At 36.2% G+C, this 14,536-nt stretch overlaps 2 protein-coding genes across 2 annotated transcripts in view; both read left to right on the top strand.

The window, feature by feature from the left end:
• LOC104786284 (protein argonaute 6-like) lies at positions 550–6,546 on the top strand. Its single transcript, XM_010511645.2, has 23 exons — positions 550–715; positions 1,483–1,684; positions 1,771–1,976; positions 2,071–2,289; positions 2,482–2,615; positions 2,709–2,806; positions 2,894–2,991; positions 3,074–3,233; positions 3,334–3,450; positions 3,529–3,636; positions 3,727–3,789; positions 3,942–4,055; positions 4,155–4,320; positions 4,404–4,516; positions 4,603–4,740; positions 4,841–4,977; positions 5,091–5,156; positions 5,246–5,309; positions 5,429–5,540; positions 5,637–5,710; positions 5,829–5,923; positions 6,019–6,050; positions 6,160–6,546. The coding sequence occupies exons 2-23, from the start codon at positions 1,502–1,504 to the stop codon at positions 6,297–6,299; spliced, it is 2,637 nt and encodes an 878-aa protein (XP_010509947.1). The 5' UTR covers positions 550–715; positions 1,483–1,501; the 3' UTR covers positions 6,300–6,546.
• Positions 12,021–14,536, top strand: part of LOC104789046 (zinc finger CCCH domain-containing protein 26-like) — a 3,660-nt gene continuing 1,144 nt past the window's right edge. Inside the window, exons 1-6 of the mRNA XM_010514799.2 lie at positions 12,021–12,588; positions 13,045–13,205; positions 13,289–13,345; positions 13,609–13,725; positions 13,824–14,117; positions 14,293–14,526. Coding sequence (XP_010513101.1) covers positions 12,522–12,588; positions 13,045–13,205; positions 13,289–13,345; positions 13,609–13,725; positions 13,824–14,117; positions 14,293–14,526 — 930 coding nt within the window. The 5' untranslated portion in view covers positions 12,021–12,521. The remainder of the gene's footprint in view (positions 12,589–13,044; positions 13,206–13,288; positions 13,346–13,608; positions 13,726–13,823; positions 14,118–14,292; positions 14,527–14,536) is intronic.

The following is a 14,536-nucleotide window of genomic DNA, read 5'->3' on the forward strand; positions in this document are numbered from 1 at the left end:
TTTTGTTGACTTGGCTTAATGAGACACAACGTTAAATGGCTAAATAGAGAAATCATATGGGTTAATTAGCCGTTAACGAGATCCTATTAATAACAAAACGATATCGTTTAATCAAATTTAAAATCCCCCAAACTGAAACTTGATTCTCATTTTTTTCAAATCAAAAACCCTAGATTTAAAGGTTTTAAGTTTGATTAAACGACATCGTTTTGTTATTAATGGGTTTTTATTAACGGCTAATTAATTTCACGTGATTTTTCTGTTTGGCCACTTAAAGTTGTGCCGATAACAGGAGTTGATGAATTATTTAGAAGTTAAGTTACCAGATGAAGAGTTACTGCTTAAATCAACCAAAATATAAACTTCAGTTATTGTAATGACATTTTTTCAAGTTAAATACTCCATAGGTTTTAATTATTGCTTTGGACATTAAAATATCTCTTGCAATTTCTGAACCAGCCAAGTTTTGATTTTGAGGGGTTCGGTTTAATAATTTTGATCTCAATTCTCATATATTAAAAAGGAATAACCTGAAAAAAAAATGAAATATTTTTAATTTCCCCCAATTACTCGAAGCGTTCCCTCCCATTCTTTTGCCTTTTCTGGGAAACCCAAAGACTGACGGAGACCAGAAATGAGCTAAAGCCCTCTTATCGCTGCTCTTTGATTCACCGGAACCCTAGAAGAAATAAATCGTCTTCTTACTCCTTTCAAGGTACGTTATTCTTACTTGAATTTTTCAGTTTTTTTTTCTTCTTCTTCTTCTTTTTCAATTGTTTGTAGCGATTGTTGTTCCTGTCGCTGACTGCATGACGCATTTGAACACCACAAATAGTTAAAAGGTTCCATTTTTCCTAGATTAGTTTGTTCCCCAACAGAAATTGTTACCATTCCTAGCGATTTAGGGAAAAAAAAAAAACCAAACCCAGAAAACAAAATCTCAGAAACGGCGAAAGTTTTTAGCTTTTTTAACTTTAGGAGTGCTCTTCTTCTTGAAGATGTTCATGGCGATTTATCTTCTCTCTTCTCAAATCGAGATAATGTTCAGAAACAAAAACCCGTTCTTCCTCGTGTGTCTGAATAAAAAACCCTAATAAATCAGAGTAAAGAGTTGTCTGAGGATGAGTGAGATGATCAGGGTTTAGGGAGTTGAAAATTCTGCCAGTATGAGTTGCTTCTCCGGGTCATCCAGGATATAGGCTTTATGCCCACTATTGGATACTGACTCATCTTTGATCTGTCTTATCAGTTATCACCTGTTTGATGGTTTATTGTTTTATCTTTCCTTATATTCACCCAAATATAGAAATCTAGGATGTTTTATGGATACTTTGTGGCTTGTTGTCCGCTGTAATATGTAATTATCTGTGGTTCTTCACTCGTTTATTTGGTGTTTATAAATTATTTCTCAGTCCTCTGAACATTGTATTTTCGGCTGATTGTTGCAACACTGTAACCAACTTCTAGTTTTCTCTCTTGCAGATTGCCTCCCCCTGGAGATATGGAGACAGCTTCATCTCTGCCACTGTCACCCATAAGTACAGAACCAGAACAGCCAACCCATCGAGATTATGCCATCACAACTAGACTTGGGGTTGGAACTACAGGCAACCCAATAGAATTGTGCACCAATCACTTCAATGTTTCTGTGAAACAGCCGGATGTAGTATTTTACCAGTACACTGTAAGATTGATTAGTCGTTTTTTCTGCATTCTTTTACCAGTGTTTGTGTGTGAGAGAGATGCTTGACATATTTTGCTTTCTTGCAGGTTAGTATCACCACAGAAAAGGGTGATGATGTCAAAGGAAAAGGAATAGGCAGAAAGCTTATGGACCAACTATTCAAGACTTACTCTTCTGATCTTGATGGTAAAAGGTTGGCATATGATGGAGAAAAGACTTTATATACTGTTGGTCCTCTGCCACAGAACGAATTTGACTTTCAAGTCATCTTGGAAGGTTCATTTTCAAAACGGTGTGTCCCTCTTATTTGGATTAATATTTAATCTTCTCAAGGTGTGCAAGATAGATCTTGTTGATGTTCTAACACAGTCTTGTTAAGTTTGTAGGGATTGTGGTGTCTCTGATTGTGGTAGTCCTTCCAGTACTTGCAAAAGATCAAAACGTTCTTTCTTGCCAAGAAGTTACAAGGTTCAGATACATTTTACTGCAAAAATACCATTTAAGTCTGTTCCTGTCACTCAGAGAGGAGCCGATACACCAGATAAGAGTGCTCAGGATGCACTTAGAGTGCTTGACACTGTACTAAGGCAGCAAGCAGCTGGAAGGTGCATCTTTTTATCTGTTTGCTTATGTGCTGTATATCTTTTCATCAAAAGGAATAAGGGATACTCTCTCTATATGCTAATGGACAAAGTTGACATTATATTTTCACTTTGTTTGTAAATCTAATAGATGTACAACTATTTGCATTTGTGACCTGGCTAGATGCTTACTCTAGATTATTTTTGATTGTGCAGGGGATGTCTTTTGGTCAGGCAGGCATATTTCCATAACAATGGGTACTCCTTTGAGGTTGGAGGAGGTGTAAAAGGTATTAAAGGTCTCCACTCGAGCTTTCGTCCAACCCATGGAGGACTCTCGCTTAACATTGGTATTTTTCAGTATTATACCTTTCTCATCCAGATTTCATAAACCTTGTCTTTATTTTTTATAGTCTTATTAACAGTTTTGTGATGGTTTGCAGATGTGTCAACAACAATGATCTTAGAACCGGGCCCAGTTATTAAATTCCTGTTAGCCAATCAGAGTGTTGAGTCACCACGACAAATCGACTGGATTCAGGTAGTTCTGGCTTTTAAATACAATAACAGCAAACATACCTGGTTGCTTTTGCTTTGTGCTTTTGAATTTCTCATTGAAACTTGGCAGGCCGCTAAAATGCTTAAACATATGCGGGTAAAGGCATCACACAGTAACATGGAATATAAAATTATAGGCCTAACTCAGAAACCGTGCAATCAGCAACTGTATGTTCTCCATGATTGAACTTTCAATATAAATTTGTGTCCCCTTTATCAGCCTTTGCTAGACTTTCTTCATCGTTTCCAGATTTTCAATGAAGATTAAAGATGGTGAACATGAAGGACAGCCTAGAGAGATTACTGTGTATGAATATTTCAAGCAAACTTACACAGCGCCTATTTCTTCTGCGTACTTGCCATGCCTTGATGTTGGCAAGCCAAATCGCCCCATTTATCTTCCACTGGAGGTATGCGTCTCCGACAGTTTTTCCTTGGTTAATATTTTTTTAGTTTATTATCCCACTTCTGGAGGTGTGTAGATTTGAATTTATAATCCATTTCTTGCAGTTTTGCAATCTTGTATCTCTGCAACGTTATAAAAAAGCATTGTCAGGGAGGCAAAGAGCTTCACTTATTGAAAACTCAAGACAAAAACCTCTAGAGAGAATCAAAACACTCAATGATGTGAGCTTCGTTTCCTGACCTCGGTTGATGCTTTATTTTATCTTGGATGGCACATATTATTACTGACTAGAATTGCAGGCAATGTGTACCAACTGCTACGACGAGGACCCATTTTTGGCTGGATGTGGCATCTCCATTGAAAAAGAAATGACTCGAGTTGAAGGCCGGGTTCTCAAGCCCCCAATGGTAAATCCTGTTTATGTTTTGTTTGTAGATAGAAAATTATGCGCTATCATGCCAATTAAAGTTCCATATTGTCCCATTTGTAATATACAGCTTAAGTTTGGCAAGAATGAAGATTTTGAGCCTTGCAACGGACGGTGGAACTTTAACAACAAGGTAATTGTGCAAAGATTTCCGGGCATCATTATATTCATTATTGTGGATGAAAAATGGTTCCTTACTCTTTTTTTTTTTTTTTTGATTGAACCTATTATTCCCGAACTAGTCTTTCTCCCTGTTATTTTTACCCGTTGTTTCTTGCTTTGCAGATGCTTCTAGAACCAAGACCTATTAAAAACTGGGCTATCGTTAACTTTTCTTCTCCATGCGACAGTAGTTACATTTCCCGTGAGCTTATAAGCTGTGGCATGAGGAAAGGCATTGTAGGTTTTGTAGATACTCTCTCCGTTTTCATATGGTGTGTAGTGTTGAACTATGTCTGGTTATTTTACAGAGTCTAATTATGGTTTGTCAAATGGCAGGAAATTGATCGACCTTTTGCACTAGTTGAAGAGGATCCACAGTATAAAAAAGCAGGTCCTGTTGAAAGGGTAGAAAAAGTTATTGCAAAGATGAAGTTAAAATTTCCAGAGCCTCCTCATTTTATCCTCTGTGTCCTGCCGGAACGGAAAACTTCTGATATCTATGGTATCATCTCACATTCTCTCCTCTTTCCCACGAATATTAATGTTTGAACTCTCTCATTCAACTGGTCATTGCAAACTGTAAAGGTCCCTGGAAGAAAATATGCCTCACTGAAGAAGGGATCCACACACAATGCATCTGCCCTACTAAGATTAATGACCAATATCTCACCAATGTACTTCTGAAAATAAATTCAAAGGTATATCACCAACAAGCTAACACGTGAGATATCTATTGATGTGTTGTTCTCTGTGAATTGACTTCTTTTCTTCTGTCTTAATACAGCTTGGAGGCATCAATTCTCTGCTGGGAATAGAGTACTCTTACAACATTCCATTGATAAACAAAATTCCCACCTTGATTTTGGGTATGGATGTATCTCATGGGCCTCCAGGTCGGGCAGATGTTCCTTCAGTAGCAGCGGTATTGATCATGTGTCTTGTCCTTTTTGTGTCTATTGTTTCTGGTTTACTTAGGATCTGATTATGTATCTGTTTACTTGCTCGACCTCCGCTACTACAAGGTTGTTGGTTCAAAATCCTGGCCGTTAATCTCAAGGTATAGGGCAGCTGTAAGAACTCAGTCACCACGTCTGGAGATGATTGATTCGCTCTTTCAACCTATCGAGAACACTGAGAGAGGAGATAACGGTATCATGAAGTATGTGAAGCCTAGTTTGTCAGCTTTATTTTTAATTAATCTAACAACTTATGAGATATCGTACTGTAGATGTTTCAGTGTCTTCTCCATGTTTGTTTATTTGTTTCCAATAGCGAACTATTTGTAGAGTTCTACCGGACAAGCAGGGCACGGAAGCCTAAGCAAATTATCATTTTCAGGTACTAGCAAAACATTTACTGTAAATCTCTGTTGTCTTACCTCCAAAATCAGAAAGTCTATCCTTACCCAAACCTTGGGCATTTGATAGGGATGGTGTGAGTGAATCACAGTTCAACCAAGTCTTGAACATCGAGGTGGACCAAATTATAAAGGTCTTGTTTCAAAGTCCCATGTCTTGGTTCTGGCTTCTATCAAATTCTGATTTCAATCTATTATTCAAATTCTAGAGAAGATATTATCAACAGTTATGCTTCTTTTCTACATCGCACAGGCCTATCAACGTCTTGGTGAATCTGACGTGCCAAAATTCACTGTCATTGTGGCTCAGAAGAACCATCACACCAAGTTGTTTAAAGCTAAGGGTCCTGAAAACGTTCCTGCAGGTAAAAAAAAAAGTACTTTTAATTCTTCATCAGCACACTAGGATTCCATTTCTTTACAGAACAAATTTCATCTATAAAAAAAATCCCTTTTATCAGGAACTGTCGTGGACACCAAGATCGTACACCCAACAAACTATGATTTTTACATGTGTGCTCATGCAGGAATATTAGTAAGTTTAGACCCAAAAAACTGAAGCTTGTTTATTTTCAAAAGCTTCACTCCTCACACCTTTATTAGTTGTTGCAATCAACTCCACATAATGTTTTCCTTGATGATCGATCTCTCAGGGAACTTCAAGACCGGCTCATTACCATGTTTTACTTGATGAGATTGGTTTCTCCCCGGATGACTTGCAGAATCTCATCCATTCTCTCTCCTATGTGTAAGTTCTCTCTCTCATAATGTCAGTTACAAATAGCAACTTAGCTTTCCCATCACTAAGAAGATCCAATGGTCTCGAATCATTGTCTTTTGCAGCAACCAACGTAGCACAACTGCGACTTCGATTGGTAACACTCCCACTCCCTAATCAAACTCTCATTGCATCCTCTATTTCACTATACAAAAACTAGACAACTCTCAACATTCAATGTGACATCTCTCTTTTGTTGCTATCAGTGGCCCCAGTGCGATATGCTCACCTTGCAGCAGCTCAGTTTGCGCAATTCACAAAGTCTTATGATATATCGGAGGACGGGAAAGTTCCAGAGCTTCCACGCCTGCACGAGAAAGTCGAAAGCAACATGTTCTTCTGCTGAGTAGAGTACATACAAGTAACCCAATCTTTTCTTTAGGGGAAAGTTTATCATTTTGCATATATTATCATCATCATCATCTACTGTAGTACGGTTTCATTAGAAATTTAGAAGTATGGGAGGAGAAAGAGAGCCTTGGCGTAGTAGATTGAACAAGAGGCTCTCAAGTTTTGCTTACCAAACGACAGCGATTGTTGCGTTTTGATATTTTTCTCCTTTGATAATAATAATGTTTTTGGATTCCTTTTAATAATTCCTGTCTTGACGACGGTAAAGTGAGTCTTTCAAACGGTCAAACCGGTCATAACAAACCGCGTCAAACCCACGTGCACTTTTAGAAAGAAAGAAAAAGAACACTTTGTAATGAAGTGGACGTTACCACAGACAATCACAACCTTTTTTAACAATTGGGTTACGTGGCACGATACTGACGGGTTAGTAAGTAAGATATCATTGCTCTTACACTGCTACCTAGATCACCAGAGCATTACCCACCTTGGGTCCTACCTGGGCTTGCGCGATGCAGGAGATTTCTTGTGCATGAATCAAAAGAAACTCGTTTTTACTATTTTGCCCTTCCCCTCTCTCTTCTCTTCTTATAGTAACTTTTGTTTTCTTCTAGTTTACGACGAGACGAGACGAGAGACGACGAGTCAACAAGAAGAAGCGTTGGCTTGGTCACAAAGCCTGTTTTGAACTGTTTACGAATCGTGTCTGCTTTTTTTTTTTTATTTTGTGCCTCGAAGATATCTAAAGCCGGTTTGACTTTTACATGATTTTTATTATTTTAATTTTTCTTATCGTAATTCAGAATCATAACAATAAAATTAATACAACTCTCCATTTCATATATGTACACAAGTAAACCAAATTATGATACACATTAATGGAAATAGTTATGTAAAAAAAAATCCTCTTCGTTTCTAAGCTCTTAAGTCTTAACTGATAATAGAAAAGAAACAAAGAAATTTGTTTTTTTTTTTTAACTTGTGAGTTGAATTTTAATATAGTTAGAATGGCTTTTAAGACAATAATCCTAGTTGTATGTAAACCTTCGAACCTGTTGAGTCTACTACACTACACTTGTCCTGTCTCTATTAAAAAATGAAGCAATACAGCAAAAAGAGACTCTTGGTAGATTCTGCCAAACTGCATTCAATGTTATTATTTATTTATTCTTTTTTTTTTACCCAGTTGCTTTCTTCTATGCCCTCTCGACTGCGCTGCGCTGCGTTACCTTAAAATCCAAAACTTACCCCAACATTGGTTAACAGTACAAGAATACAGTATATATTTTTTTTTTAACTCCAAATCATAACTTTATTAATATGAACCAAAGATTGTAATGTTAAATATAAGGATATAGATACAATCAAATATTTCTGTAACGAAAAAGCAAAAAAATTTAGGCGCCGCAATCCGAAAAATATGCTTAGTTGCTCTCATCCTATCCGTCAATTTTGTGTGACTTTCTAGCTTGGGAAACATCTGTTTTTTGTCGATGTACCATCTTTTACGCTTTCGAAAAGCAAAATCTGCGATCCATCCGTTACATCGCAAGACCATAGATTTTGGAACTCTCCTGAAAAAAGAGATATGATTTTTTGTGATTATACCGTAAACCCATATGTGTTGTTGATTTGATCTTCTGGTTCTCATCCTATTCACATCATCCACCAACACCAAAGCCGAGAAGAAGAAAGCACCGACCGCGCTGTTTGCCACTGCTCCTGACTTGTGTCGATCGACACACACCTCTTGTGTCGATCGACACACTGTATTGGTATGATCTGACCGTGATTTCACTGCACCATCTCCAATCTCTAAACTTGACAATCCCGGATCCCAGATCTGGGTTTGAGAAATCTGTCTCAAGTTGGAGACATTAATTTTTGAATCAATCATACAACCATGGTGTAATCGATTTTCAAAACTAATGCTATGATAATCGCTTGAAAATAAACGCAGCGATAACATAGTAAGTGCATCACATCGAATCATGGACTTCGGTGTGGGGATAACTGCCAAAGAGTAGTAGAGATGTCCCATGGAAACCACGTCGCCGGCATAGAGAATAGAAACCATCACCATAAGAGTGAGGACGAATTCAGATCGATGAATCATGATCGGTTTTATTGCTAAACGATGTAACAAACAAGAAAACTGGAAACAGAAAAGAATACAAGGCCGACCGACGCCGGAGAAGCCAGCGCCGGCCGGAATCGAATATCGGAGGAAAAAGTTGGTTGAAGAAAATCGCCTGGGTGTCGCACTGTTTGAGAGAGAAAGCAGTTTTCGATTTCTTTCGGAAAATTTTAAATGCTTTGTGTTTTTAAGAATACAGTATATATATATTTCACAAAACGGTTAAAAAGAGTTCGACAGTGCCGCGTTCAGAAAAAACAAAAACACAAAATGGGATAGTTTTGTAGGAAAGAATAAAAAAATCTAAACGATTCATATAACATTTTTTTTTTTTGCTAACATATATCAGATTATAAAAACTTTTATATCTGATTAAATTGTGGATACATTGGTAACAAAAATGAATTTGCAAGATCATTGTACATTTTTAAGCATTTGACTAGTTCGCCCTACTTTCTCTCTTTTCTTTCTCTCGCCGCTTCCTTAGTTCAAAAGTCTCCGTTAAGCCTTTGACCGGCGCGTGGCGGCTCACATAGCGCCGGCGTCGGTCACCTCCTTTAGTTTCTTGCTTAGTTTTCATTCCTTGTTGTTGTTTCATGCGGATGTGGAAGCATAGAGGTTTTTAGCGAACTGGATCGGTAGAGGTGGAGTTTCAGATCTAGCAAGATTGTGTTTTGGTCCCAGATTCATAGGATCTGATGGTTGTTGGTTGATTTGGGGTGATGTTTGGGGTCGTGATTCACGGAGGGGAATATTGGCTGGGCTGATTCTCTTTGTTGAGTATACGCGATTTTGGAGGATCCCGTTTTCTTCTCGCGACGGCTCTTCCCTCTTCCTTCATCAGCAAATATTTGCATCATCGGATCTCGACTCTTCATTTATCTCGGTACCTTGTTCGTTTCTACTGTCTTCCACTTTGGTTCCCCTGTTTGCTCTGATCAGATTGTAACCGCTTAAGATCTGGTATCATCAGTTGCTCAGGTTCTGTAGATTCCCTTTATGGGCTAAGTTTCTCATCCTCGACTATATTTCTTTGGTAGTCAGGGGATTGAGCTTTGGTTAGTGTTGGGTTAGAACATTTAGAATTAAGGCTTGCACTAGCTTAATTACTTGTTCTATGTGGCGTTGAAAGGTTCAAGTGGGTCTAGATTATCTTACGGTTACATCCTATCCCGAGAGACCCTTGACAAAACACTTATAGAGAAAGATGCATCTTATGCGGAGAAAGCCAAGTTCCATTCTCTTGTTATGCCATTTGTGCTGAAGACCGTGAACACCAATTGGTATGTGGATTCCCTATGGTCCTTCGAGAGCTCAATCAGTCTCGAGACAAGATGTTTTTGGTTTAAACAATGTATCGGTAAAATCCTTTCCTCTTCTAGTTGTAGGTTATGGAAAGATCTTTGTGTCTCTGTAATTTCCACTCTCATCTTTTATCTTGTGATTTGTAACCTTTCTGAACTCTATTTTGAATCAATATAATCCTTCCAGTAAAAAAAAAAAAAGAAAAAAAAAAAGATCATTGTACATTTTCTTTAGTCAATCGGAATACAATATTTGGACTCATAAAGCATCCCTGGGCCCTACATCCCGAATTAAACTGGTCCTAAACCGCAGATTAGCGTACCAAAGAATTTTAGTATGCGTCACTATTTTATTAATAATAAACAAAGCTCCCTTAATCTTATAGAATCAGAGTATTTTACATTTTTTTTTCTTCTTCTGATTAAATAAAAATACCGTGTGGCTCACGCCTTCCTTTTTACCTCTTACTCCACACTAAATGACGAAAACACCCATCAACCCTTTTTCTTTTTTTTTTTAATATATGTTCCCCAAATTTATGAATTACTATATAATATGTAATGAAAAATACTAAACAGTAGTATAGTTTTCGTAGACTTTTGTAGTACGAAAAAACGGTTTGTTGTGGAGTCGTCCATAAAACCGTGTATTGTTCAAATGCTACTAATTTTAATCATTTACTTAGAAAACTATCATATGTTGTAAATTTTTTTTTAAGAAAAACCCTATAGCATAGATAACACATTATGTAAATAATCAAATACATGTTTTATTATTTATCTTCAAAAATATCTATAAGCTAGTATATATTGACATACATATCTTCATAAAAAGTTACTACTAGTTTAAAATGATCACTTGAAACTTTTAATAAGTTTAAAGCACTATCTACAATTTTGTTTAACAGTAAGTCCGTATCTATTAATGTTAATGAGACAACAATTATTTAAAATGAAAGAGTGCTCAGAGAGTCAATAGATAACCATTTATAGTGTAATATATTCATTGATTGAGCATAATATGTAGTTGGAAATCTGAAGAGAGTATTTAGTGAGAAAGATATAATTAAGAAAAAGGACCCACGCACGCACCCACGCCACGCCACGCACCGTCATTTAGATACGCGAATAAAACTGCTTTCAAATTAGTTAGGTGTGTGTGATTGCATATTAAATGTTTATTCTTTGCCGAAACAAAAATAATTTACTTTTGGTAGATTTGAAATAATTTTTTATTTATTTATCACAACTAAAAGTAAATTGACTCAAATAAACTAATGGAAAAATTATTTACATATAACACCGTTCTAAGCATACATGAACGCACCAAATTATCCGTTTAACCATTTTGTATACAATAAATCAAAACTAATGAAAATAATGTGAACTCCACCTTGTCAATCTGTTGAAATAATGTTGTATGGGAAAAAATAATGAATGTATTAGCAAATATAATTATTTTCATTTATAATCAAATCAATTTTTTTTTAAGTTTATCTATAATTTATTGAATTTTAATTTTACAAGGAAATTGTGTTAGCAAACTATGTTGTGTCATTATTTATGAACAACAAATCATATTATTGTAATGAATATTTTAGTAATTAAATTTTTTTAGAATTAAATCTATTAAGATTAACTAACATTTATGTAATAACCTTTTTAAGTGTGTCCTTTCTTTAATAATTAATTTAAAAACTTTCATTAGAACTTTTATAGATAACATTTTAAAGTTTATCTATAATTTATTGAACTTAATGTTAAAATTATGTGTCATAAGGAAATTATTTTAGAAAATTATGTTGTGTCATTATTTATGAACAACTCATACTCCAAAATGCCATAAATTTTTGTCATAAGGAGTATATTGTAATGAATAATTTTTATAATTAAAATTTTAGTATTAAATCTAATAAGATTAACACACATTTATGTACTTTTTTTTAATTGTGTCCTTTCTTTAAAATGGGAAACTAATTAATTTTAATTTTTACTAAATAATGTTCCCAAAAAAAAAAGAGAATAGAGCGGGTCCCACAAGGTTCGGATCGGACGGTTCAAATGGAACCACCACATTGAAAAAATAAGATCACGCGCAAACGAGTTTGATGAGAAAACATTATAGGGGTAATATCGTCATTTCAAATGAACCGGCAGAATTTATTAATCCGTACACGAGGGGGCAAAGACTCATTACTCAGCCACTGTTATATTTTTATTTTATTTATTTAAATCCTTTTTTTAATTTTATTTTTCTTTGTATTCACATTGAAAACTCTTCATTACATTGGGGGAAATAAATAAAAAAAAGGGAAAAAACACCAAAAAGGAAGATCCGAAAATTTTCCCACGAAAATCTCAGATTCTGGGAAAAGAAAATAAAAGGAAAAATTTCATTCCAATCGGAATATTTGGGCAGAGATTTGTCTTTTTTATTTTTTGCTTCTTGGATTTGTTCAAACTATATAAATCTATCTTTGTGGGGGACACCAAAATAAAAAAGTTAAATTTAAGAAGAAGATCGTTTTTTCACATTTTGTTCTTCATCGGTAAAAAGGAACAATCTTTATTTTTCCTCTTTTCTCTTTGTTTTTTTGATCATTGTGATCATCGTTCTTCTTCTTCTTCTTCTTCTTACTTAGACGCAACAACAACTCTTAACAAACTATTTCGTCTCTGGTTTCTTCTTTTCTCTCTCGGAGAACATAAAAAGAGTTCTTTTGATTTTTGTCTCTCTCTCTCTGTGTGCGACTGTGTTTGTTTATTACAACGAGCCATGTCCGAAACTCAGCAGCAGGTTCAGAACTCTACTGGGTCGATTCGATCTCCCGAGAAAATTGAAGGTAGTTACTTTTTCTCCTCTGTTCATCAAAGATCTAAATAAAAACGGTTTCTTTTTCGTAATGTGTTTGAAGATCATATGGTTTTTGTTGTTGTTGGTTTAGATCATCCAACTCTCAATGTGTTTTTTGAGAGTTTCGATCATCAAAGTTCGAAACTTTGGATGGTTGAATACGAATTTGTCTTCTTTTTTTTTTCGAGTTATCTTGTTTGATTCCTTGTGTCGGATCATTGAATTCTGGAAGTTAAAGATCATGTTTTTTTATATATCGTTGGATATTGTTCTCTGATTATGTATTCGAAATTTAGATTCTGATTTGCTCTTTGTGTGATTTGAAGTTTGACATTGTCTTATTGGTTTTGGAAAGTGGATTCTTATGATTTGAGTTTGGTTTCTCTGGTTGATTTAGACATGTAATGTTCTTGTCTCGTTTTCTTGTTGTTTTTGATTTTCTTAGATACCTTGAGGAGGGTGAAAGTTAATGAAGACAATATGGATCAATCTAGTCCATATCCTGATCGTCCTGGTGAGCGAGATTGCCAGTTCTTTTTGAGAACTGGGCAGTGTGGCTATGGAAACACCTGTCGTTACAATCATCCTCTTACCCATCTTCCTCAGGTGACAACTTTTGTTTATATGGCTGACTCTTCTTGCATCTGTCCTGTTACTCTAGCTTACTTACAGTTTGTAACATATTGTAGGGTGTTATTTATTACAAAGACCAATTACCTGAGAGGATTGGACAGCCAGACTGTGAGGTGTGTTGCTTACATTATACTAATTAATATATCAGTTTGTGTCCTTGTGGAGATGGTCTGAAAAGTTTGAGCAGTTGTAGTATGAGTGCGAAATTGACGCCTAATCTACATTCGATTTTCATGCTGCAAAACATATCTACTCTTGAGTCTTTCTTTATATGGAAAGTGTTAATAGTTTTGATAGTTGAGGCACCGCATTGTTTTACGTTTCTTTGAAGAGGATTAACGAACACATTCCTTTTCTGTATGCAATTTCTTTGTAGTATTTTCTGAAGACAGGAGCCTGTAAGTATGGCCCAACGTGTAAATATCACCACCCAAAGGACAGGAATGGTGCTGGACCCGTGCTGTTCAATGTTCTCGGTTTTCCTATGCGACAGGTAAGGTCACACCATGCAGATAGTTTGCTTATCATTACAGTTTCGTCCACCAGTTTCCATACTTGATAGAGACCTTTAAATGTTTCTGTTCTCTACAGGGTGAGAAATCATGCCCATATTACATGCAGACAGGATTGTGTCGTTTTGGAGTTGCCTGCAAATTCCATCATCCTCATCCCCAGGCTCCTAATGGCCACTCTGCATATGCAATGTCTAGCTTTCCTCCGTCTGTTGGTTTCCCTTATGGCAGTGGAATGACAATGATGTCTTTGCCTCCTGCAACATATGGAGCTATGCCTCGTCCTCAAGTTCCTCAGTCTCAGGCCTATATGCCCTTCATGGTTGCACCCTCTCAAGGTCTTTTACCTCCTCAAGGCTGGGCTACTTACATGGTACGTCTTAAATATCTTTGCTCAGTGCTCTAGTAGAAATCTCTCTCTTTGTGAAGTTACGACAAATAGATAGAGATATCTGCTTTTAGTACATTTCACCTTCATTTACAACATATCCATTTTGCGAAAGAATGTCTTAATCTGAAAATTCTCTTTTCTCTTTACTGTGGTGCAGGCTGCATCTAACCCTATTTACAATGTGAAAACTCAACCCGACTCCAGTTCTAGTGTATCGGTGCCTGTGGCTGTGACATCACATCATCACATTTCTGAAAGAGCTGAATGTAGGTTTTTTATGAACACTGGAACATGTAAATATGGAGATGATTGCAAATACAGTCATCCGAAAGAAAGGTTGTTACAATCACCACCAAATCTCTTGAACCCTATTGTTCTTCCAGTAAGACCAGTAAGTCTCT

Source organism: Camelina sativa, chromosome 5 (genome assembly GCF_000633955.1).
Source record: "Camelina sativa cultivar DH55 chromosome 5, Cs, whole genome shotgun sequence".
Taxonomy (NCBI): domain Eukaryota; kingdom Viridiplantae; phylum Streptophyta; class Magnoliopsida; order Brassicales; family Brassicaceae; genus Camelina; species Camelina sativa.

What these genes read in the sequence shown, in the direction of transcription:
- LOC104786284 (XM_010511645.2), top strand. Translation starts at nt 1,502, where the DNA reads ATGGAGACAGCTTCATCTCTGCCACTGTCACCCATAAGTACAGAACCA. An exon ending in GGTGGAACTTTAACAACAAG is followed by an intron (nt 3,790 to 3,941) that starts GTAATTGTGCAA and finishes CTTGCTTTGCAG; the next exon opens with ATGCTTCTAGAACCAAGACC. An exon ending in AGGTGGACCAAATTATAAAG is followed by an intron (nt 5,310 to 5,428) that starts GTCTTGTTTCAA and finishes TACATCGCACAG; the next exon opens with GCCTATCAACGTCTTGGTGA.